Here is a 24,426-nt window from a genome sequence, read left to right as displayed (position 1 = left end):
GCGCAAAGGGCAGTCTGTGGGACGAATTTTTGCACCTCATGCCTCGATTAGACGAAGAGAAACGTGCGCGCTTAGAACAGCCTATTAGCTTAGAGGAAGTTCAGAAGGCTATTGAGGACCTGCCACTTGGGAAAACACCGGGACCTGATGGGTTAGACGCTGCTTTCTATAAAACATTCAGAGAAGAAGTCAGCCCGTTCTATACGATATGATTGCAGAAGCATACAATGTAAAACAAATGCCACCTTCCTTCTCTACTGCCTACATTGTGCTTATCCCAAAAACATGTGACCGAGAAAAAATGCTATCTGTGGGGGCTTATCGCCCGATAACCCTCACAAATGTAGACTATAAGAGCTATATGAAGATTCTTGGCAAACGTTTACAGAGTGTCATCACGGACCTAGTTGGACCGCACCAAACGTGCGGAGTGAAAAGGCGTACCATCTGCACAAATGTGCACATCGCTCGAAGTATCCTTGAGTGCTGTGATGTCTTCGGTGGCCGAGTTGCAATGGTACAGCTAGACCTGTCGAAGGCGTTTGATCGCGTGGCGCACGATGTCCTGTACTCAGTTTTGGAACATGCAAATGTGGGCAGCATAATACAAGACGGGCTTAAAATGGTTTACAGCAGCTGTACAGTTCAAATAATTGTCAATAAGAACCTGTGTGAACCCATCCCTCTGCGGTCCTCCGTACGGCAGGGATGCCCGCTTTCAACATTGCTGTTTGCACTTAACCTTGAGCCCTTCTGTTTAAGTCTTATTAACAACGACCGAATAAATGGCTTCAGGTTGCAGTCATCTATATGTTAAAATTCTTACGTATGCGGACGACATTGCTGTATTCTGCAGTGACCGCGAGAGTGTACAAGAAAGTGTTGACGTCGCCAAGCGGTTTTGCCAGCAAACTGGGGCTGAGATCAACTGGGAAAAGAGTGTGGGCTTTTGGCACGGAAGCTGGAGAATTACACCACCGTTGTTCGCGAATCTGCAGTGGACAAACATGCCGTCGAACTATTTGGGTGTGCCTCTCGAGCACTATAACAAGAGCGCAGATTACTGGAACGAGGCGACGTCAAAAGTGAGCGAGAAAGCAAGGGCATGGCAAGGACGAGACTTGTCGATGTTTGCGACAGCAACAGTATGCAACATTTTTTTAATTGCCAAAGTGTGGTATGTTTTGCAGTTTCTGTCTATGTCGCGTGTAAATGTGCAGAAAATGCATAGGGTATTTGCTGTGTTTATCTGGAATTCAAGTTGGGAGAGGGTCAGAATAACCAATTTGTTTCGAACAGTTCAAGATGGTGGTCTGGGTCTCGCACATTTGTTTGTTCGCCAGGTTGTGTCCCGTTTTATGTTTATGAGGAATCAGAAAGACCCCTTCCTGCGCTCAATGATGCAGGTGCGTCTGAGCAGAGCTCTTCCTGACTTTATAGTGTCCACTGTGAGATTGCCAACTTGTGGCGCTAGAGGTTATTTGAAAGAAGTTGTTGACTCGGTGCAATTTCTCAAGGTTCGGTTTTGACAAAAGTATCTCAGCACTGTAAAGAGGAAAACACTGTACAAAGATCTTATAGATCTAATCATGCCAGTGCCTCTGTATCGTATAATAAACTCTGGAGGCCTAGGACAAGATGTCCTTAAAAGAATTAAAAGCATGCCAGTTAAAGCAAGTACAAAAACATTCTTTTTCAAACTGCACACGGGAACCTTGCCGGTTAAGACATGGCTATCTGACAAAGGCATTTTTGTACCATGGACAACGAACTGCTTGCTGTGCAAAAAGCCAGAAACCGTTGAACATGTGTTCATTGAATGTTGGGACGCGATCTTCTATTGGGATGTCCTGCAACGCACACTGAAAAAGGAACTACCTTTAACACCGATTGAAATCCGCTACTTACCAACAGACACAGATGAAACAGGTGTCCCTTATGACATGATTATGCTCCTCGGCCTCCATAGTTTATGGAAAACTCGAATGGCGGCATGCAATGCAGATGTAAAGGTCCGAACTACAAAGGAAAACTTTGTGGAAAGTGTATGTTATATACGTGATGTGTACCGAGTGCAGAAAGACCCACCAGCGTGGATGTGTGTGCTTGACGATTTAGTTCAAATCAAGTCATTTTAACTTTTGACCGGCTGAAGCAGCCGGGGTGCTTTTAACAATGTATTGTGCTTGTCTCAATAAAAAGGTTAAAAAAAAAAAAAGCCTCGTTAGTATAGTGGCCAGTATCCCCCCCTCTCAGGCGGGAGACCCGGGATCGATTCCCCGGGGGGGACCTTAGTTTTTGTTTCTTTCTTGCATCCTGCGCCATTTTAGAACAGCGCTTGCCGTCTTCCCTGCGCCTCCTCGTTAGTATAGTGGCCAGTATCCCCGCTTGTCACGCGGGAGACCGGGGTTCGATTCCCCGACGGGGAGCTTAGTTTTTGTTTCTTTTTTGCATTCAGCGACATTTCAGAACAGCGCTTGCCGTCTTCCCTGCGCCGCCTCGTTAGTATAGTAATGCTAAAAGCCCCTTTTTGTTTTGTTTTGTGTGTGTTCAGAGTGTATGCTGTGGGGATTCTGCTTCCGGCCACGCCAGTGAACGGATGCAGGATGCAGGGCTCCTCAGGAGCGGCTTCAGCGGCCACGTCAGGCCGCGGTAACAGGACTGCTGAACAGGACAATACTTACCAGGTCGTTTTGCCTGCACTGCCAACAGGTCGGTTTGTTTTGAATACCGTTTTTTTGCACGCTGATATCAGGGCCCGCCCGTACCGGGTGGAAAATTTCCGGGATGCTTTAGCACAACACTCGCTAATCCCCGATGTTATCGCTATGGGGGCGTATCGGATGGGCCACGTCTGGGCCGTCACTCTCAAGGATACTGAAGCCGTCAACAAGATTGTAAGTGTAGGTGAGCTGTCTGTGAAAAACGGTCGCTGCTTGGTGATTGACCCGGCGAACCAGGACGTGCGACTCAAACTTCCCTGGCTACTACACAACGTGCCAGACGAAGGTGTTCGTGCTGCATTTGCGCCGTACAGAAAGGTGTCGGAAGTTTCCCGGGAGCGCTGGCGTGTTAAAAGTATGTTTGAAAAGGGCTCTACTACTAGGCTCGTCACACTGAACCTGAAAGCTGGCATGAAGCTGGATGACCTGCCGCATCTGCTGAATGTTAGCGGTGAGCTGGCGCTCGTTATTGTGCCAGGCAGACCCCCGTTGTGCCTACGCTGCCGGAGTACGGGCCACATCCGCAAAGTTGCCGGGTTTCTCGCTGCGAAACCTGTCGACGGTTCGGGTATGAAGACAGCCAGTGTGCTCGTACATACGCTAGCATTGCCGGACCTGGGACCAGCGAAGACTCGTCCGAGTTAATTATGGACGAGGCGGATGCAGAGGAGACTGCTGACATTAGAGGTCAGTCAACGAAACAGGACGCCCCTTCCATGACGGTTTTAAAAAAGAATAATGTGACGGTCTCAAATAAAAAGAATGAAACTCGGCATGTCTTGAACGTTCCATCCCAGGACCATGAAAGCGCGACAAAGGAAGCGTCAGAATCAAATTTTCTGACGTTAAGGACCATATCAGTACAGAGCCTTCCTGTACTGATGCCATGGAGGTTGCGCCGGAGACAGCAGCCCTAATTGCCGCGAAACGTCCGCACGAGGAAAGCGTCGAGGAGACTCAGCTGCCAGGCGGTGTTTCTGGTGAGCCGCCGCCGAAAACTGCGGGCATCCGAAGAGCAACTTTGAGACCAAAGCCGAACTTCTCGGCTGACACGCGGTAGGCGGGGAAACCGCCTCCGTAGTTCTGTGGTGTCCTGAACGTTTTGTGGGTAGGCTGCCTACCGACCAGCGCCAGGAACCTTCTGCAACCAAGCGGTGCTTGTGTTATGAAAAAAAAATGAAAGACAGTGCGTGGACTTCATTTGAATGCATCCCGACGTTCTGCTGGGAGGACATTACATGCATACATACGCCGCTATTCGTCAGAAGCGGAGGCCACGCAACCATGAAGGTAGGCACCATGCGGGTACGGTCGTCTCTTTCTAATACATGACTCTTAAGCTTAATTCGCCGTTACACGCAGCTACTTTGAATGTCATAGGGCTGGGAGCAGAAGGCGACAATGCCAGCTCAGTCGCCTCCTTTTGGATAATGATATAGATATAGCAGCTGTGCAAGAGTCAAATATTGAGAGCCACGAAAGCACTGACCGTATGGTGGCTTCTTTTCAAGCAAACTTTTATGTGTGTGTATGCCATTTTGTTGGTGTATCGGGTGGATGCCTTTTATTTATACGTAACACGCTGGTAGTAAGCGTAGAGTCCGTTTTTGCCTGTCCAAGTGGTCGGCTTTTGGTTACTGATTTTACCTACTGTAATTTATGCTGGCGTGTTGTGTGTGTGTATGCTCCCAATTCAAAATGCGGACGTGAGTCGTTTTTTGAGTCTATTGAATTGTGGTTGAAGGCCGACAAAATCTTGCTTGTACTTGGTGACTACAACTGTGTGTGCGCAGCTGTGGACGGAGCGGCGAATTATAAACCTCGAATAGACAGAAGCTCCGAGCTGTTGAATGCACTTGTGCATGATTATGGCCTTGAGGATGTTGGTAGTGTGTTCTCCACTGGAAACCAGCCAGAGTTCAAGCACTTTGAGCGAGATAGCCATGCTAGATTGGACAGGGTGTATGCCTCGGTTGATCTTGTTTCCGTATGTACTGCATATGAGGTCAAACCTGTGTCTTTCAGTGATCATTGTCTCGTGAGTGCAGTGTTTGGTAGGAAAGGAAAGAAATCGCGCTTTAACTGGCACCTGTGGAAACTGAATGCCAAACTTCTGGCCGATGAAGAGTTCCTTACGGAAGTTAAGACCGAGTTTGAAAATCGTCTTGCTATGCGACCAGTAAGTTTTGCAGCGGAATGGGACAGCTTCAAAGAGTGGGTCAAATTGAAATCCATAGAAAAGAGCTGTAAGGTGCGGCATAAAGAGAAAGAAAAACAAAAAGAACTGAATGAACAACTCGAGTCTTTTTTTTAGCATGGAAAGTTCTGTGCCAGGGCATTTCGCCAGTAAAAGACGAGAGATAAAAAGTGAGTTTTAAACAATCGATAGCGAAAGATACACAGCGGCCGTCATACGTGCAAGTGCTGAAAAACTTTGGGCAGGAGAAGTGTCGACAAAACGAGCGCTAGCAGACGAGAAAAGATACGCCTGCCAGAAAGAAATAAGGAGTATAAGGTATGCCGGCCATATGACTGAAGATGCTAAAGATATTCAGCGTGCGGTAGCAGAGCACTTCGAAGAACTGCTTAGCGCCAAGCTTCAGACTGTAGGCGGCTTTCAAACAGATTTTCTAAAACTGATGCCTGCACTGGATGACGAAAGTAAAGCGCGCCTAGAAACACCGATAACGTTGCAAGAGATAGTATCTGCAATAGATGACCTGACAACTGGGAAGGCCCCTGGGCCGGATGGTCTAAGCGCTGCCTTCTTTAAAATTTTTCAGCAGTATGCGGCTCAGTTTACGCTCTGTGTAATCACTGAAGCTTATGAATGTAATACTGTCCCATTGTCTTTCTCTACATCGCACATTGTTCTAATACCGAAGACAGATGATCCGGAGAAACGCCTGTTGGTGGGGTCACATCAACCAATTAGCCTCACCAATGTTGACTACAAGGTGTACATGAAGGTTTTAGCAAAACGACTGCAGAGCGTAATAAAGAAATTGGTTGGGTCTCATCAAACGTGCGGCATCAAGGGTCGATCCATTGCCACGAATATACGTGTCGCAAGAACCGTACTAGAACGTGTTGATGCACTCGGTGGTCAGATAGCCATGATGCAGTTAGATTTGGCGAAAGCCTTTGACCGTGCTTCTCACGAAATTCTGTTTTCCATTTTGGAGCATTCTAACCTTGGTGACGTCATAGTGGAGGGTGTTAAAATGGCGTATTGCGAACTGCACGACCCGTATTATAGTGAATGGTGAACTGACTGACAGCATCGCAGTACGTTCATCGGTAAGGCAGGGCTGCCCGCTCTCACCCCTGATTTTTGCACTGTATTGAGAGCCACTTTGCTTGGCTATCATTGATAGCGATCGCATTTTAGGGTTCAAGCTGCAATCAGCACACGTGAAAATGCTGGCATATGTTGATGACATAGCAGTGTTTTGTGTAACTGGAAGGAGCATCTGTGAAGTCACGGGTGTCGTCCAAACATTTTGTGATCAAACCATATGTAAGATCAATTGGGAGAAAAGCTCTGGGTTTTGGCACGGTGATTGGGACGTGGCACCTGATTTCTTCTGTAAGCTGCGATGGTCTGCTCTCCCAACGAGGTATCTAGGCGTGCCTTTAGAATGTTATCAAGATCCCAACGTGCAGTGGATGGAAGAAACGTCCAGAGCGAAAGAAAAAGCGGATGCGCGGCAAGGAAGGCAACTGTCAATGTTTTCGCGCGCTTCTATTTGCAATATTTTTCTTATTTCTAGGCTGTGGTACCTTATAAATGTGTTGTGTATCTCACGAACCTCAATTCAGAAAATGCACCGCGTTTTTGCTGTATTTATTTGGGCATGCACGTGGGAAAAAACCGCCTGGACGAATTGTTTATTTCTGTTAAAAGGGGCGGGCTTGGCCTTGCACATCTGTTCTTGCGTCAGGTGGGTTCGCGATTTATATTCCTCCCTGTTCAAAAAGATACCTTTCTAAGAACTGTGATGCAAGTGCGATTACAGAGGCTGCTCCCTGAAAGGATTGTGTCATGTGAAAACATGCCTGGTACTGTGACTGGCTATCTGCGCGAGGTTGTTTTTTCTTGCAAGTTCTGCTAAAACGTTCCTTTTCAAACTTCACTGTAATACGCTCCCTGTTAAAACCTGGCTGAATAAAAAAGGTATCTTCGTCCCATGGACAACAAATTGCCTGTTGTGCAAAAAACCGGAAACAATTGAACACGTTTTCTTACAGTGTTGGAATGCTGTCTTTCTATGGGACGTCCTACAATGGAAAATTAAAAAGGAACTTCCATTAACTCCTTACTGTATAAGATTCCTACCAGTGCAGAACGATGATGCACCTTATAATTTAATTATGCTTCTTGGCCTCCATAGTTTGTGGAAAACACGAATGCAGGTGCATCGTGCAGATATAGATACACAATCTCCGCGTGAAAAGTTTATTGAAAGTGTTGTGTATATACGCGAAACTTTCAGGAGGCAGCAGTATCCGCCACAATGGCATTGTCTCTTTGATGAGTTAGTGCACTTGAAAAGATTTTAGCCAAGTACGCGTTAGCTCAAGTGTAGTTGACGTGTTTTATCATGTGTATTTTTTGTTTCGTGTTTCACGACAATAAAGAAAAAAAATCAGAGTGTATGCTGTGTGGTTGAAAATTGGTATTAAAGAAAAAAAAATCCTCGTTAGTATAGTGGCCAGTATCCCCGCCTGTCACGCGGGAGACCGGGGTTCGATTCCCCGACGGGGAGCTTAGTTTTTGTTTCTTTGTTTCATTCTGCGCCCTTTAAGAACAGCGCTTGCCTGCTTCCCTGCGCCTCCTCGTTAGTATAATGGCCAGTATCCCCGCCTGTCACGCGGGAGACCGGGGTTCGATTCCCCGACGGGGAGCTTAGTTTTTGTTTCTTTGTTGCATTCTGCGCCATTTGTGAACAGCGCTTGCCGGCTTCCCTGCGCCTCCTCGTTAGTATAGTGGCCAGTATCATTCTACTTCCGGCCACCGAGCGGGACGGTCGCAGAATCATGAGTCCAGCGGAGCGGCGACAGCGGCCCTTGCCGGCCGCGGAAACAGGAATCTGGATACGGATGATAAGGACTATGAGTTGATTTTGCCGACGCTGCCTACAGGACGTGTTGTTTTAAACACCGTGTTTTTGCACGGCGACGTGCGCAATAGGCCGTACAAAGTGGAAGATTTTCGCGATGCCCTCGCCAACGTTGGTGCGCTCCCCGATGTTGTGGCGTTGGGGGCGTACCAGATTAACCACGTTTGGGCTGTCACGCTCCGCAGCGCTGAAGCAACGAAGAAGCTGGCTGCGTTGAAACAAGTAGAAGTGAAGGGACGTCGTTGCATCATCATCGGCCCAGAGGACCAACAGGTGAAGCTGCGGCTGCACTGGATGTTGCACGGTGTGGCCGACGACGACATACGGACGGCCTTTGCTGCTTTCGGTAACGTAACCGAGGTGACCCGGGAGCGGTGGCGCGTCCAAGGCGTCAAAGAGAAAGGGTCAACAACGAGAACAGTTCTCCTGAAACTGAAACCCGGTATTAAGACCGATGACCTACCTCACCAGCTGCGAGTCGCCGGTGAGTTGGCCCTTGTTGTGGTGCCTGGGCGGCCTATGCAGTGCCTGCGCTGCCGTGGTAGCGGTCACGTTAGACGTGAATTCAAGGTGCCCCGGTGTTCGAAATGCAGGCGTTACGGCCACGTCGACAGTGAGTGTGTCCGTACATAAGCGGTGGCCACGGGGCTCGCATCGAGGGAGGAGATAGCTGAACACCAGATGGACGTATCAGAGGCGGAGGAAGCTGCGAAAGGAGTCGAGGAAGTAGGCAAGCCGGAAGCGGCGACTGTCTCTTCTGGGACTTCTAGCAGAAACACAAACGTGTCAAGTGAGGCAGAGAGGCATCCTGAAGAAAAAGACTCGGCAGCGGCCTGGGCTGATACTGAGGAGAAGGAAGATAGCTTTTTGGCAGCTACGGAACCCGCGATGATGGCCTCGACGAGCAGCGAGGAGCAACAGCAACAGTGCAATGTTCGTGCGGGCAATGTCTCGGCCAAAGGCCTCACGCCCAGTCTGGTGATGGAGAAGACAAAACAACAGCGTCAAGCGTTGAGGAGCCGCCTACGAAAACGGTCCAGTCCCGGCGGTCCTCTCCTAGACCGAAGCCGAACTGGGGGACAAGCGGGCCAGCGATAAGCCACCGCCGCTGCAAGACCATGCAGTCGCACCGGAGGGCTGTGGCGGAAACAAAGGCGTCTAGCCGGGTGCTAGACGCGAAAGGTGAGCGCAAATGCTCTCGGTCTCTTCACTCTATTTTAAAATGGATCCAACCCCTGCACTTACATTCGGGTCGCTTAATGTTAGAGGGTTAGCAACGAAGAAAAAGCACAGCCAGGTGTTGCGCCTTATAACGGACAGAGACATAGATGTGCTAGCCGTTCAAGAGACCAAAGTCGATGGAGAGGAAGAGACCGGGAGCTTGGTGCAGCGCTTCACGTCGAAGTATTATGCCGTTGTGAGCCATGCAGTCGGAACTTCTGCCGGCTGCGTCCTTCTTGTAAAAAAGTTGCCTGGACTTAACGTGCAGACTTATGCTTCCGGAGAGACAGGGCGATACGTGATTTGTGATTTCGGTTTTGAGAACATAGAATGGCGGGTTATCTGTGTTTATGCACCTAATGAATTGGAGGATAGGTGTTCCTTTTTTGAGAGCCTGAAATATTACTGCACTAGTGAGAAATAGATAGTGCTCATGGGCGATTTCAATTGTGTTCTGGCGGCTCGCGATAAAAGCAGCACCCGAGCCTTCAGGGACAGAAGTACAGACTTATTGTCACGGCTGATAGATGAATATGCATTAGATGATGTGGCGAAGTGTTTAGACGGTGAACGTAGTGTGCAATACACCCACTTTCAAGGTATTAGTCATGCTCGCCTCGACAGGATTTATATGTCACTGGACTTAATTCCAAAGTGTCAAAAATACCGAGTTTTACCAGTGGCCTTTTCAGATCACTGTGCAGTGATATGCACTCTAGGCAAAAGGAAGCGAGCCAGTGGATTTTCATGGGAGCTGTGGAAATTAAATTGTAAACTGCTAAAAGACCAAATTTTCACTGAGTATGTGACGGAAAAAATTACCAAAATAGTAAATGAGTGTCAAAACGAAATCGGGCTCCAGGGGGTACTAGCCAAAGAAGAATTTAAGATGAAGGCCATTGAGCGGTCTACTTTGCTAAAGCACCAGGAATGATTACAGGAAAAACAGCTGAGAGATATACTTGAAAAATTGTCGGCGCAGGAATGTAAAACGCTCAGCATAGGTAAGGAAGATATTAAGAAAACAAAGCAAAAGCTTGAACTTATCGAGGAAGACCGATATCGAGGGGCGATAGTGAGGGCGAGAGCGGAAGAATTTGTTGCAGGGGAGACGCCCACTAAGCGGGCTTTAGGAATGGAAAAAGCGCACGCTCGACGCAACGAAATTCAGGAGATCGAAGGATTGCGTGGGGTAGTGACCGATAGCGATCGCATTCATCATGTTTTCTTTGATTACTATCAGGCGTTGTTCGCACAACATGAAGTTGACGTGCACAGATTTAAAGGCGAGTTTCTCGGCGCTATGCCTAAGCTCGATGAATCCCGAAAGGAAAGCTTGGAGAGGCGAATTAGTGAAAAAGAAGTTGAACGAGCAATAGAGAACTTGAACCCGGGAAAGTCTCCTGGCCCAGATGGGTTAAGTGCAGCTTTTTACAAAGCGTTTAAAACGGAATTAACCCCACTTTTGACTTTGCTGTTTAGTAATGCCTATGATCGTAAGGAGTTGCCCCCGTCTTACGGTGCGCCCCATACCGTCCTCATCCCTAAAACAGATGATCCTATAAAACTCAGACAGGTTACTGCATATAGGCCGATCTCACTAACGAACGTAGATTATAAAATATTCATGAAAGTTTTGGCGGCGAGGCTTCAGAGTGTTATTAAAGAAATTGTTGGCCCTCATCAAACATGTGGCATAAAGAACAGGTCTATTGCTTACAATATTCATAAGGCAAGGTGTGTGCTGGAGTGTAGCGACGTCACTGGGGTACCTGTGGCAATTCTCCAGCTAGATCTTGAAAAAGCGTTTGACTGTGTTGCTCATGAGATTTTGTTTTCTATCTTAGATCATGTCAATGTAGATCTATTATTAATGAGGGTGTGGCCATGGCGTACCGACACGGCACTACAAAGTTAATTGTTAATAAATCGTTGGGGGCCCCCATTAACGTGGAATGTTCGGTGCGTCAGGGTTGCCCCCTCAGTCCACTCGTTTCGTATGTATTTTGAAACTTTGTGCTTGCACATTATACAGAATAATGCTGTTCATGGTTTTCGGCTGCATGAAGCGGAAGTGAAAGTCCTAGCATATGCAGATGATGTAGCAATTTTCTGTGTCACAAAGGATAGCATTAGCAGTGCGGTAGAAGGTGTTAAAAGATTCAGTTTGGTCACGGGAAGCAAGGTGAACTGGGGAAAGTAGGTGGGGTTCTGGCACGGAGAATGGCCGGATACTCCTCACATTTTCGCTAATGTGACCTGGTGTACGACCCCTGTAAAGTACCTTGGAGTCCCGTTGGAATTTTACAGAGATACTGAACAGTATTGGAAGGGGCAGGCACAAGAGACACAAGAAAAAGCAGAAAAGTGGAAAGGTACTCATTTATCCGTGTTTGCAAGAGCCACTGTGTGTAACCTGTTTTTTATTAGTAAACTGTGGTATGTGATGCAAGTGCTCCACTGCTCGCGAATTAACATACAAAAGGTACATCGAATTTTTGCGGTTTTTGTATGGGCCTCTAGCTGGGAAAGGTGCATGCGGACAAACTTGTTCAGACGGGTCAAAGACGGAGGCCTAGGGCTGGGACACTTATTTGTGAGGCAACTGGTAAACAGATTTTTGTTTTTCCGTGATGTTGAAGATCCTTTCCTGCGCACAGTGTGCCAAGTAAGGCTAGGGCGAGCCTTGCCAGAGTATGTAGTTGCAACAAAATGCATGACAGGAGGCATTTTTGGTTATTTCCGAGAGATAGTAACCAGCGTCAGATTCTTAACTACTCGGTTTTCAAAGGAATATTTGAGCAGCGTAAAAAGGAAAACGTTGTACAGAGATGTGTGCGATGATATCTTTCCGGTGCCGTTATACAGGGCCTTGTACTGTGGAGGCCCCGGCGGTAATGTGTTGCAAAGGGTTTAAAAAATGAATGTATCGCCGGAAGTCAAGAGTTTTTTCTTTAAAGTGCACACTGGAACTCTACCCGTCAAATCTTTTTTGGAGGAAAAAGAGATGTTTCTACCGTGGGGACCAAACTGCTTAATCTGCAAGCAACCGGAGACCATAGAACATGTTTTTTTGCACTGTTGGGAAGGGGTTTATTTTTGGGACGTGCTACAGAGGACCATGATGAAACAGCTACCGTTGCATTCACACGGAATTAGGTACTTGCCAACAAGAAATGAGGGTGGGATCCCGTTCGATTTAGTCATGCTGGTGGGCCTCCACAGTATATGGCGCTCTCGTATGGCCGGGTACTACTGTGACCCCGAAGCGGTCCAGCGCGTATATATTTTCGAGAGAGCATCTGCAAGTTTGTAGAAATACAGAAGATACGGAATCCTGTCCCTGAGTGGCTCTCAAGGCTAGAGCCTTTGACAACACTCAGAGAATTTTAATGTGACAAAGCCTGGTCCTCTCTTGGGGATTTCGCTTCTTGTATAACTGTGTACATATTGTTGTATTTGTGTCTTTGTTTTGTGAAAGCCGAGGACCGGCAATAAAGAAAAAAAAAAGTGGCCAGTATCCCCGCCTATCACGCGGGAGACCGGGGTTCGACTCCCCGACGGGGAGCTTAGTTTTTGTTTTCATCCTTTTGTGCTATTTCTGTGCAACGCCAACGGGCCTCATTGGGCTTCCTCGTTAGTATAGTGGCCAGTATCCCGCCTGTCACGCGGGAGACCATGGTTCGATTCCCCGCCGGGGAGCTTAGATTTTCTTTTCGTCCTTCTGTGCTATTGCTGCGTAACGCCAACGGGCTTCATTGCGCTTCCTCGTTAGTATAGTGGCCAGTATCCCGCCTGTCACGCGGGAGACCGGGGTTCGATTCCCCGACGGGGAGCTTAGTTTTTGTATTCATCCTTCTGTGCTATTTCTGCGTAACGCCAACGGGCTTCATTGCGCTTCCTCGTTAGTATAGTGGCCAGTATCCCCGCCTATCACGCGGAAGACCGGGGTTCGATTCCCCGACGGGGAGCTTAGATTTTGTTTTCGTCCTTCTGTGCTATTTCTGTGCAACGCCAACGGGCCTCATTGCGCTTCTTCGTTAGTATAGTGGCCAGTATCCCGCCTGTCACGCGGGAGACCGGGGTTCGATTCCCCGACGGGGAGCTTAGTTTTTGTTTTCATCCTTTTATGCTATTTCTGTGCAACGCCAACGGGCCTCATTGCGCTTCCTCGTTAGTATAGTGGCCAGTATCCCCGCCTATCACGCGGGAGACCGGGATTCGATTCCCCGACGGGGAGCTTAGTTTTTGTATTCATCCTTCTGTGCTATTTCTGCGTAACGCCAACGAATCATTGCGCTTCCTCGTTAGTATAGTGGCCAGTGTCACCGCCTATCACGCGGAAGACCGGGGTTCGATTCCCTGACTGGGAGCTTAGATTTTGTTTTCGTCCTTCTGTGCTATTTCTGTGCAACACCAACGGGCTTCATTGCGCTTCCTTGTTACTGAGGATTCTCCTGCCGGCCACGCCTGTGAACAGACGAAGGATGCAGGGCTCCGCAGGAGCGGATTCAGCGGCCATGTCAGGCCGCGGTAACAGGACTGCTGAACAGGACAATACTTACCAGGTCGTTTTTCCTGCACTGCCAACAGGTCGGTTTTTTTTTTAATACCGTTTTTTTGCACGCCGATATCAGGGCCCGCCCGTGCCAGGTGGAAGATTTCCGGGATGCTCTAGCATATCACTCTCTAATCCCCGATGTTCTTGCTATGGGGGCGTATCGGATAAGCCACGTCTGGGCCGTCACTCTCAAGGATACTGAAGTTGTCAACAAGAGTGTAAGTGTAGGTGAGCTGTCTGTGAAAAACGGTCGCTGCTTCGTGATATACCCGGCGAACCAGGACGTGCGACTTAAACTTCACTGGCTACTAAACAACGTGCCAGACGAAGATGTTCGTGCTGCATTTGCGCCGAACGGAAAGGTGTCGGAAATTGCAGGTGAGCTGCTTCGTGATTGACCCGGCGAACCAGGACGTGCGACTCAAACTTCACTGGCTACTACACAACGTGCCAGACGAAGGTGTTCGTGCTGCATTTGCGCCGTACGGAAAGGTTTCGGAAGTTTCCCGGGGCGCTGGCGTGTTAAAGGTATGCTGGAAAAGGGCTCTACAACTAGACTCGTCACGCTGAACCTGAAAGCTGGCATGAAGCCCGACGACCTGCCGCATCAGCTGAATGTTAGCGGTGAGCTCGCGCTCATTGTGCCAGGCAGACCCCCGTTGTGCCTACGCTGCCGGGGTACGGGTCACATCCGCAAAGAGTGCCGGGTTCCTCTCTGCGGAACCTGTCGACGGTTCGGGCATGAAGACAGCCAGTGTGCACGAACCTACGCTAGCATTGCCGGACCTGGGACCAGCGAAGACTCGTCCGAGTTAATTTTGGACGAGGCTGATGCGGAGGAGGCTGCTGACATTAGAGGTCAGTCAACGAAACAGGACGCGCCTTCCATGACGGTTTAAAAAAAAATAAGGTGACGGTCTCAAATGAAAAGAATGAAACTCAGCATGTCTTGAACGTTCCATCCCAGGACCATGAAAGCGCGTCAAAGGAAGCGTCAGAAGACGTAATCAAATTTTCTGATGCTGAGGACCATCTCAGTACTGAGAATTCCTGTACTGATGCCATGGAGGTTGGGCCGGAGACAGCAGCCTTAATTGCCGCGAAACGTCCGCACAAAGAAAGCGTCGAGGACACTCAGCTGCCAGGCGGTGTTTGTGGTGAGCCGCCTCCGAAAACTGCGGGCATCCGAAGAGCAACTTTGCGACCGAAGCCGAACTTCTCGGCCGACACGCGGCAGGCGGGGAAACCGCCTCCGTAGTTTTGTGGTGTCCTGAACGATTTGTAGGTCGGCTGCCTACCGACCAGCGTCAGGAACATTCTGCAACCAAGAGGGGCGTGTGGGAAAAAAAAATGAAAGACGGCGCTTGGACTTCGTTTGAATGCAGCCCGCTGTTCTGCTCGGAGGACATTACATGCACACATACGCCGCTGTTCTTAAGGAGCCGAGGCCACGCAACCATGAAGGTAGGCACCATGCTGGTACGGGCGTCTATTTCTAATTCATGACTCTTAAGCTTAATTTGCCGTTACATGTAGCTACTTTGAATGTCGGAGGGCTGGGAGCGAGAAGGCGACAATGCCTGCTCAGTCGCCTCCTTTTGGATAATGATATAGATATAGCAGCTCTGCAAGAGTCAAAGATTGAGAGCCAAGAAAGCACTGGCCGTATGGTGGCTTCTTTTCAAGCAAACTTTCATGTGTGTGTATGCCATTCTGTTGGTGTATTGGGTGGATGCCTTTTATTTATACATAACACGTAGTAAGCGTAGAGGCCGTTTTTGCCTGTCCAAGCGGTCGGCTTTTGGTTACCAATTTTACCTACTCTAATTTATGCTGGCCTGTTGTCTGTGTGTATGCTCCCAATTCAGGCTGTGAGCGTGAATTGTTTTTTGAGTCTATTGAGGTGTGGTTCAAGGTCGACAAAATCTCACTTGTACTTGGTGACTACAACTGTGTGTGCGCAGCTGTGGACCGAATGGCGAAGTGTAAACCTCGAAGAGACAGAAGCTCCGAGCTGTTGAATGCACATGTGCATGAGTATGGCCTTGAGGATGTTGGTAGTGTGTTCTCCACTGGAAACCAGCCAGAGTTCACGCACTTTCAGCGAGATAGCCATACTAGATTCGACAGGGTCTATGCCTCGGTAGATCTTGTCTCCCTATGTACTGCATATGAGGTCAAACCTGTGTCTTTCAGCGATCATTGTCTCGTGAGCGCAGTGTTTGGTCGAAAAGGAAATAAATCGCGCTCTAACTGGCACCTATGGAAACTGAATGCCAAACTTCTTGCCGATGAAGAGTTCCTTACGGAAGTTAAGACCGAGTTTGAAAATCGTCTTGCTATGCGACCAGTAAGTTTTGCAGAGGAATGGGACAGCTTCAAAGCGTGGGTCAAATTGAAATCCATAGAAAAGAGCAGTAAGGTGCAGCATAAAGAGAAAGAAAAAGAAAAAGAACTGAATGAACAACTCCAGTTTTTTTTGAGCATGGAAAGTTCTGTGACAGGGCATTTTGCCAGTAAAATACGAGAGATAAAAAGTGAGTTGGAAACAATCGACAACGAAAGATACACAGCGGCTGTCATACGTGCAAGGGCTGAAAAACTTTGGGCAGGAGAAGTGCCGACAAAACGAGCGCTAGCAGACGAGAAAAGATACGCCTGCCAGAAAGAAATAAGGAGTATAAGATATGCCGGCCATATCACTGAAGATGCTAAAGATATTCAGCGTGCTGTAACAGAGCACTTCAAAGAACTGCTTAGCGCTAAGCTTCAGACTGTAGGCGGCTTTCGAACAGATTTTCTAAGACTGATACCTGCACTGGATGACGAAAGTAAAGCGCGCCTAGAAACACCGGTAACGTTGCAGGAGATACTATCTGCAATAGATGACCTGACACCTGGGAAGGCCCCTGGGCCGGATGGTCTAAGCGCCGCATTCTTTAAAACTTTTCAGCAGTATGCGGCTCAGTTTATGCTCTGTGTAATCACTGAAGCTTATGAACGTAATACTGTTCCATTGTCTTTCTCTACATCACACATTGTTCTATTACCCAAGACAGATAATCCGGAGAAACGACAGTTGGTGGGGTCATATCGACCGATAAGCCTCACCAATGTTGACTATAAGGTGTACATGAAGGTTTTAGCAAAAAGACTGCAAAGCGTAATAAAAACATTGGCTGGGCCTCAACAAACGTGCGGCATCAAGGGTGGATCCATTGCCACGAATATACATGTCGCAAGAACCGTATCAGAATGCGTTGATGCACTCGGTGGTCAGATAGCCATGATGCAATTAGATTTGGCGAAAGCCTTTGACCGTGTTTCTCACGAAATTATTTTTTCCATTTTGGAGCATTCTAACCTTGGTGACGTCATAGTGGAGGGTGTTAAAATGGCGTATGCGAACTGCACGACCCGTATTAAAGTGAATGGTGAACTGACTGACAGCATCGCAGTACGTTCTTCGGTAAGGCAGGGCTGCCCGCTCTCACTCCTGCTTTTTGCACTGTATTTAGAGCCACTTTGCTTGGATATCATTGATAGCGATCGCATTTTAGGGTTCAAGCTGCAATCAGCACACATGAAAATGCTAGCATATGTTGATGACATAGCAGTGTTTTGTGCAACTAGAAAGAGCATCTGTGAAGTCACGGGTGTCGTCCAAAGATTTTGTGATCAAACCGGATGTAAGATCAATTGGGAGAAAAGCTCTGGGTTTTGGCACGGTGATTGGGACGTGACACCTGATTTCTTCTGTAAGCTGCGATGGTCTGCTCTCCCAACGCGATATCTTGGCGTGCCTTTAGAATGTTATCAAGATCCCAACGTGCACTGGATGGAAGAAACATCCAGAGCGAAAGAAAAAGCGGATGCCTGGCAAGGAAGGCAACTCTCAATGTTTTCGCGCGCTTCCATTTGCAATGTTTTTCTTATTTCAAGGCTGTGGTACCACATGAATGTGTTGTGTGTCTCACGAACCTCAATTCAGAAAATGCACCGCGTTTTTGCTGTTTTTATTTGGGTAACCACATGGGAAAAAACCGCCCGGACGAATTTGTTTGTTTCTGTTAAAAGGGGCGGGCTTGGCCTTACACATCTGTTCTTGCGTCAGGTGGTTTCGCGATTTTTATTCCTCTGTGATCAAAAAGATACCTTTCTAAAAACTGTGATGCAAGTGCGATTACACAGGCTGCTCCCTGAATGGATTGTGTCATGTGAAAACATGCCTGGTACTGTGACTGGCTACCTGCGCGAGGTTGTTTTTTCGTGCAAGTTCCTTGAAGTGCGGTTTTCTTTTGATTACCTTTACAATGTTCATAGAAAAAAACTGTATAAAGATCTCATTGACGTGATTCTGCCGGTGCCTTTTTACCGGGCATTACACTGTGGAGGCCCAGGGCAGGACGTTTTGAAAAGAGTTAAGAAGATGCCCGTGAGGCCATCTGCTAAAACGTTCCTTTTCAAACTTCACTCTAATACGCTCCCTGTTAAAACCTGGCTGAATGAAAAAGGTATCTTCGCCCCATGGACAACAAATTGCCTGTTGTGCAAAAAACCGGAAACAATTGAACACGTTTTCTTACAGTGTTGGGATGCTGTCTTTCTATGGGATGTCCCCCAAAGGACAATTAAAAAGGAGCTTCCATTAACTCCTTACGGTATAAGATTCTTACCAGTGCAGAACGATGATGCACCTTATGATTTCATTATGCTTCTTGGCCTCCATAGTTTGTGGAAAACACGAATGCAGGTGCGTCATGCAGATATAGATACACGATCGGCGCGTAAAAACTTTATTGAAAGTGCTGTTTATGTACGCGAAACCTTCAGGAGGCAGCAGGATCCACCGGCATTCTACTTCCGGCCACCGCAGTGTACGGACGCGGAATCATGTGCTCCGACGAAGCGGCGATTGCGGCTTTTAGCGGCCGCGGAAACAGGATCCCAGATAGCGAAGACAGCGATTATCAGCTTATTCTGCCTCAGCTGCCAACCGGACGCATCGTTCAGAACACCGTGTTTTTGCACGGCGACGTGCGAGCAAGGCCCTACAGGGTTGAAGATTTGCGAGATGCGCTCTTTCCTACAGGCTTACTGCCGGATGTGGTGGCCCTGGGAGCCTACCAGGTTAACCACGTTTGGGCAGTCACCCTTAATGGGGCCGAGGCTACAAAACGGCTGCTTGGCGTGAAGGAGCTAATGGTGAAGAGGCGACGCTGCGTCATCATCGACCCGCAGGAACAGCAGGTGAAGCTGAAGCTTCACTGGCTATTGCATGGAGTGGCGGACGAGGACGTCCGGTCCGCACTTGCGGCATTTGGGACTGTAGTAGATGTCAGACGAGAGCGCTGGCGAGTGCAGGGTGTGAGCGACAAGGGCTCCACAACAAGGTCAGTGCTTTTGAAGCTGAAGAAAGGCATGAAAATAGAAGACCTGCCGCACCAGTTACGGCTCGCTGGTGAACTGACACTAGTTGTCGCACCTGGTCGCCCGATGCAGTGCCTGCGATGCCATGGCTCGGGTCACGTGAGAAGAGAGTGCAAGGTGCCGCGTTGCTCGATCTGCAGGCGATTTCGGCATGAGGACTCGCAGTGCGTCCGTACCTACGCCGCGGCAGCGAGAACGGCGACGAGTGATGACACCGAGCACCTTATGGACGAGGCTGAGGCGGAGGACGCTGCGGAGGGGACTGGTGAGATAGCGACTTCTTCGGGAGCAAAAATGCCTCTCCTTAGCGAAGGAGTCCAGGGTAAAAGCACGGACAGGGCAAGTGAAATGGTGGAAAACCCATCAGCGGCAGAGTCCGACATCAACTAAGATGGATCCAGTCAAGCGCAGCAGACAGCAGCAGTGAAGGGTCAGGAGCTCCCAGGCAATGAAAATGCAAGTTCAGTGGGTTCCGGAACTGCAACTAAACGGCCCCACGACGCAGCCGGCGGTCTCGACGACATGCCGAATGCAAGCAGTGTTGACGAGCCGCCTGTGAAAGCGGTGCAGGGACGGCGATCGTCCTTCAAGCCGCGACCTAACTTCGCAGCGGAAATAAAACCTGTCGACAAACCACCCCCGCCGAAAAGCGAGACCGGCCAGCCGGGCGGCTCCGAAGGCGTCTAGTGGCTTGCTAGACGTTAAAGGTAAGCACCATGCTCCTGGGCCTACCTCATAATTAGAGCACCAATGGTACCTGAACCGTCTCTAAGTGTAGCCACGTTGAATGTCAGAGGACTAGCGAGCAAACGAAAACAAAGTCAATTGTATCGGCTGATAACAGATTATGACATTGACGTACTAGCTGTTCAGGAGACAAAAGTCGAGGGAGAAGAGGAGACTGGGAGCATGGTGCTGCGTTTTACCTCAAGGTTCTACGCTGTGGTTAGCCACGCTGTTGGGTTGTCGGCAGGATGCGTACTCTTTGTCAAAAAGTTACCGGGTCTTACTGTACAGGGTCGTCCACTCTAAGTATGAACACGGCTCCGCGTGGCCGCGCTCCGCGGAGCGCCAGCGCATCCGGCGCGGCCGCGCATCGAAGCAAAGCCGCGCAGGCGCACAGGGGCCCGGGGGAGGAGCTTCGTGTCGTCTGCTACAGCGCTAGCGCGCACCTCGCTCGCATTGCTGGAAAGCTACCTCGCACGCTGCGTGTTTACAGTGCCCGAGCAAGTCGCGACGGCTTTGCGAAAAAGGGCACTTCACAAATTAGCGGCCGGTGTCCTCAGTGCTGCAATCTGAGTTATAACCATGCAATTTTTCAGGGCTTTCTGCTAGAACACGTTGTCGGGCTAGTTGGTGCATATTTAGGAACTTAAACATAGCTAAAATACGACATACACAGGAAAAAAAAAAGAGAGGACAGAAGTCGGATAGAGAGAAGGAAAAGAGGCCTTTCTCCTCTTTTTCTGGTGTATGTCGTATTTTGGCTGGGTTTAGGTTTCTGAAGAGAGCTTTCTGGCTTGGTTTATTTTAACACTCCATAGCGACTAAGGCTATGCGGGGGCATGGAATATTTAGATCACCTGACGTCCTTTAACGTGTTCCGACCTCTCATAACACTCGGGCATTCTTGCACTTCGTCTCCATCTGAACAAAGCCGCTGGCGCCGCGATTTGAACTCGGGTCTCCTGAAGGCACATCTGCGAGTAATTCTCAGGACATTCTCAAGCTCTGCAAGTGGTGAAGGTAGCGGAACAAAGCTTTATTTTGTGCTCGCGCTGTGTAATGATGATGGGACGTTTTACATGAGCAGTTATTGCCGTGTGCAGAGAGATGGCGCCGGGCCGTGTATTCTTAGTTCGAGTCGTCCCGGGATGAGCACAGTGCGAGAGTTCGCAGATCACTTGATGCGATTTTGTAATTCAATAATAAATTGATGTAAATCAGATTTCTTATGATGTGTAAGATAAATTGCAGTGCGTTTATTTCATTATGTATTTTTCATGTTCTCATACCACTGCTTGTATCAGTAAGCTTGCAGAAGGACAACGTATTTGGTCGAACTCATATTCCGCCTGTCACAGAGCCCATTCGCAGAGCTGAAATGCCTAGCTGATTAATGTGTCTAGATCCTTTTATTCTGTTCCCACTCGCCTTAGCCGTTTTGCTGATCTCTGCTTTTTCTTGTCCGCCAGCAGCGCTTTTTTTCACACGGCAAAACTTAGCGCAAAGGAAGGCCACAGGCCTAAAGATCCACAAGGAGAATTGTAGACTAGCAACAAATTTTATTGCGGAAGGACATGTGCAGCGCGCTGCTTGTCACGCGGTCCCTCATGCAAACGATAGCGGGAGAAAAGAGACCGCTCTTGGTCTCTTGATTTTATAAACGCGACGCTATACCTCGTGTCAGAGCCATCGCGATGGGAGGCGCTAGGAGTAAAAAGAAACATGAAGGCGCTACTTTTGCGTGTGTGATCCCTGTTGAAAAACTTAAACAGTCCTGCAGCTTTATAGAACTCTTCCTGGTAGGTACCAGTCGGCTCCAGCTGGTAGCAATTTAATTATCTTTTGGTTCGACCTGGAAGCACCGGGGAACTGTTTCACAAACCAGTCAGACTGGTAAAGATTTCAGTCAGCTCAGTATCTGGTGGCATCGCCTCCAACCTCAATCACGGCCTGCATTCTGCTAGGCAGGGAGCTGTACAGGGACCGACGCATGCTGCTATTTGTCCTAAGTCGCTCCCATTCCTCTTGGATGACAGCCCAGAGCGCGTCCGGTGATAGGGAATGGAGCTGTCGGCGTGCCATTGCGAACTTCATGCCCCCCCTAACGTTCTCAATTATATTGAGATCAGGTGACTGTGGAGGCCATTCAAGAACTGCTACTTCGCGAAGCACCAGAACGGCTGCAACTTTCTTCGACTTGTGGATCAGGGAGTTGTGTTGTAAGATGAAGTCATTATCAGGAAACGGTCCGCCAAAAAGGTATCGGAACAGCACATCGTCGAGGATCGAACAGTAGGCTTCTGCATTGAAGCGGGTTTCCACACGAACCAACGGTCCCAAGCCTTCGGATGTCAAAGCTCCCCAGACACTCACACAAGAACGGCCGCTGGCTGCAACTCTCTGCATGTATTCCGGCATATACCTGCAAAGAACGAAATCTTTTGTTGGCTTTGGTATAAAATAGAAGGGCAACCTCTAAGCAATAAGGAACAGTTTTTCAACAATTTTAATTACTAGCATTGCCTGATGCTGAGCTCACAGATATATTCACTTAACGCCGTCAAGAAAAATACTATGAACGAGCCTCTCTTCACTCACTTATCAGATTTATTATATATTGGCGCATTCAGGAACATTACTTATATGTAAGGTACAGTGCATGAAAATCAGCTTTCTGACACCCACAATTTAACAAGAAACAAACGTTATACATCATACAAAAATTTGTATGAATGAGCCCGTAAAACCCAAAATGGGCCCATAAAACCGATAAAACAAACATGGATAAAAGGGATAGCTAAAAAACTAAAACCGATAAAAACAACCGATGAATTTTTGAAAACAAAAATGGCACGTGGTGTAAAGGGCCAGAGAACATGTTGCAATGGATAAGAACTTCTGAGACGATTGGGACCCGATGAAATGTTACATGGGTTGAGAAGGGAAGATACGAGATAACAAAAACACATTGAAACGATGAAAGTTTAAACCTAACAAATGTAACAAGTTAAATAACGCGTTGCCGTGTTCTCCTGTCTTGCGTTCGTTTGCTCTTGCGCTAACCTTTCTCCCATTATCAGAATTAGTACAATAACGTAAAAAATAGCCCTAAGATATATAGGCATTTCGGCAGCCAATAATACAGCACGAAATCTAACTTCGCACTTTTTAGCATAAGCGGGCATGTGTAATTATGCTTACCGGCAGTTTTCGAGCCGCCAGACTCGCTGTCGCTGGTCCTACTTTGTTGTGAACGCAGATTCATCAGTGAATACTACTTTTGCCCACTGGTCCATTGTCCATGCTGCCGGGCAAATTCCAGGCGCTTTGTCTTGTTGGCAGCTGCTCTGGATTGGAGGCCCGCTTCGTACAGCCGACGCTTCACGGTAGTATTCGAGACACCTGGCAGCCCGACAATGTTCTTAATTTCGTTCACGATTGAACATGGTTGGTCTTCAGCTGCCGCAACAATGGCCATATCATCTTCTTCAGTGGTGACCTTTGGGCGGGCTTTACGAGGGGCGTCCTTAATTCTTCGCTCTTTTTTGTAAGCTTGAATTATCCGGTTTACTGTCGCAAGTGGCCGATTTGTCAACGCGGAAATTTCTCTCTGTGAGTACGCTTGAAGGCTCAGATCCACAATGCGCCTTCGCTCATCTTGAGGCGCACGAGACATGGCTCGCTCTCACCAAGAATCGCCGAAAAATGGTGTACCGCAGCACTGTCGCAGCGTTTTCGTTGTCAAGAATCGTGAGACTCAAGCAACAAAATAAGAAGAAGTATGATTGCTATTCCTAAAGCTGCTGGCGTGGCGTTATATAAACCGATAAAATGCGCTCAGCCTCAGAACGTCCGGAGGCGTGAGCTTGCACAAACCGTACGAGAGTCGTTCATTCGGACGAACCAGCCACTAAGTTTGGCAGTGAAAAGTAGCCGCCCATCAGCCTCGCCAGCAGATAATACTGACGTGAAAAAGCAGCACAGACAGTCACCCGATATACCTTTCATGTGATTGAGGCCGAGCTTGTGCTCTGGCTGTACTGCTTCCTATTAATATGAAAATCAGGTAAACGACATTTTCCTTGCTTAAAAGGGAAAATCATTTAGAACCTATCAATGCATGCCCTTGCTTCAGTCATCGCTATATACATGGTTGAACAAGAAATGGCAATCCCATGTATTTACGGAAATCAAAAGCAAATGAAAATTGAAAAATTGCAACAAGTGCACTGAAAGTGCATAAAATTAGGTCGCAAAAACCTAAAGGTGTCCGGCCCGCGGGCTGCCGCGTGCTCTCATTGGACTAGTGACAAATGACGTAATAAAGGTGTATTTTCGGGAAAGGGCATAGGAGTCTGCCACATTAGATCGGACAAAGGAAGATACTGAGAAAAAAAAACAGTCGGGGTCCTAGTATTTGCAACGCCTGGCAAAAGTTGATAAGGGCAACCGCCCGCTTCGTATTTCTCGGTGTCCGTATTTCTCGCATTAGAACTGCGATCGACGTCATTTTAAAAACCTGCAATCTGGGAAGCCAACTCAATGATATAGGAGGATATTTTCCGTTTATTATTTCGAACCACACTGCCGATTGAGAAAATTGGAAAACTGTAGTCACCTTCGAGTTTCACTGCCTTCAATT

At 48.2% G+C, this 24,426-nt stretch overlaps 1 protein-coding gene, 4 non-coding genes and 2 pseudogenes across 5 annotated transcripts; 6 read left to right on the top strand and 1 right to left on the bottom strand.

Annotated features, from left to right (window-relative positions):
- The first annotated feature begins 2,357 nt into the window (after nucleotides 1–2,357).
- On the top strand, nucleotides 2,358–2,429 carry TRNAD-GUC (transfer RNA aspartic acid (anticodon GUC)). The gene has a single exon. It is a non-coding gene; the product is annotated as a tRNA-Asp (tRNA).
- A 4,991-nt stretch (nucleotides 2,430–7,420) lies between these two features.
- Nucleotides 7,421–7,492, top strand: TRNAD-GUC (transfer RNA aspartic acid (anticodon GUC)). The gene has a single exon. It is a non-coding gene; the product is annotated as a tRNA-Asp (tRNA).
- Nucleotides 7,493–7,559: 67 nt separating this feature from the next.
- TRNAD-GUC (transfer RNA aspartic acid (anticodon GUC)) lies at nucleotides 7,560–7,631 on the top strand. Its single transcript has one exon. It is a non-coding gene; the product is annotated as a tRNA-Asp (tRNA).
- A 3,694-nt stretch (nucleotides 7,632–11,325) lies between these two features.
- Nucleotides 11,326–12,508, top strand: LOC146179932 (uncharacterized; annotated as a pseudogene).
- Nucleotides 12,509–12,966: 458 nt separating this feature from the next.
- On the top strand, nucleotides 12,967–13,038 carry TRNAD-AUC (transfer RNA aspartic acid (anticodon AUC)). Its single transcript has one exon. It is a non-coding gene; the product is annotated as a tRNA-Asp (tRNA).
- Nucleotides 13,039–18,521: 5,483 nt separating this feature from the next.
- On the top strand, nucleotides 18,522–19,448 carry LOC146179930 (uncharacterized). Its single transcript, XM_084580295.1, has one exon. It carries the CDS (start codon nucleotides 18,522–18,524, stop codon nucleotides 19,446–19,448), a length of 927 nt encoding a protein of 308 aa, XP_084436421.1.
- A 3,533-nt stretch (nucleotides 19,449–22,981) lies between these two features.
- LOC146179929 (uncharacterized) lies at nucleotides 22,982–23,460 on the bottom strand (annotated as a pseudogene).
- Nucleotides 23,461–24,426: the final 966 nt, after the last annotated feature.

The sequence above is a fragment of the Amblyomma maculatum genome, chromosome 9 (assembly GCF_055883805.1).
Source record: "Amblyomma maculatum isolate TAMU_Amacu chromosome 9, ASM5588380v1, whole genome shotgun sequence".
NCBI classification, from domain to species: domain Eukaryota; kingdom Metazoa; phylum Arthropoda; class Arachnida; order Ixodida; family Ixodidae; genus Amblyomma; species Amblyomma maculatum.
Note: the sequence above shows the minus strand (reverse complement) of the source record. Positions and strands in the feature narration are given on the sequence as shown.

Coding starts and splice junctions, on each gene's coding strand:
- LOC146179930 (XM_084580295.1), top strand. CDS start 18,522: ATGTGCTCCGACGAAGCGGCGATTGCGGCTTTTAGCGGCCGCGGAAAC.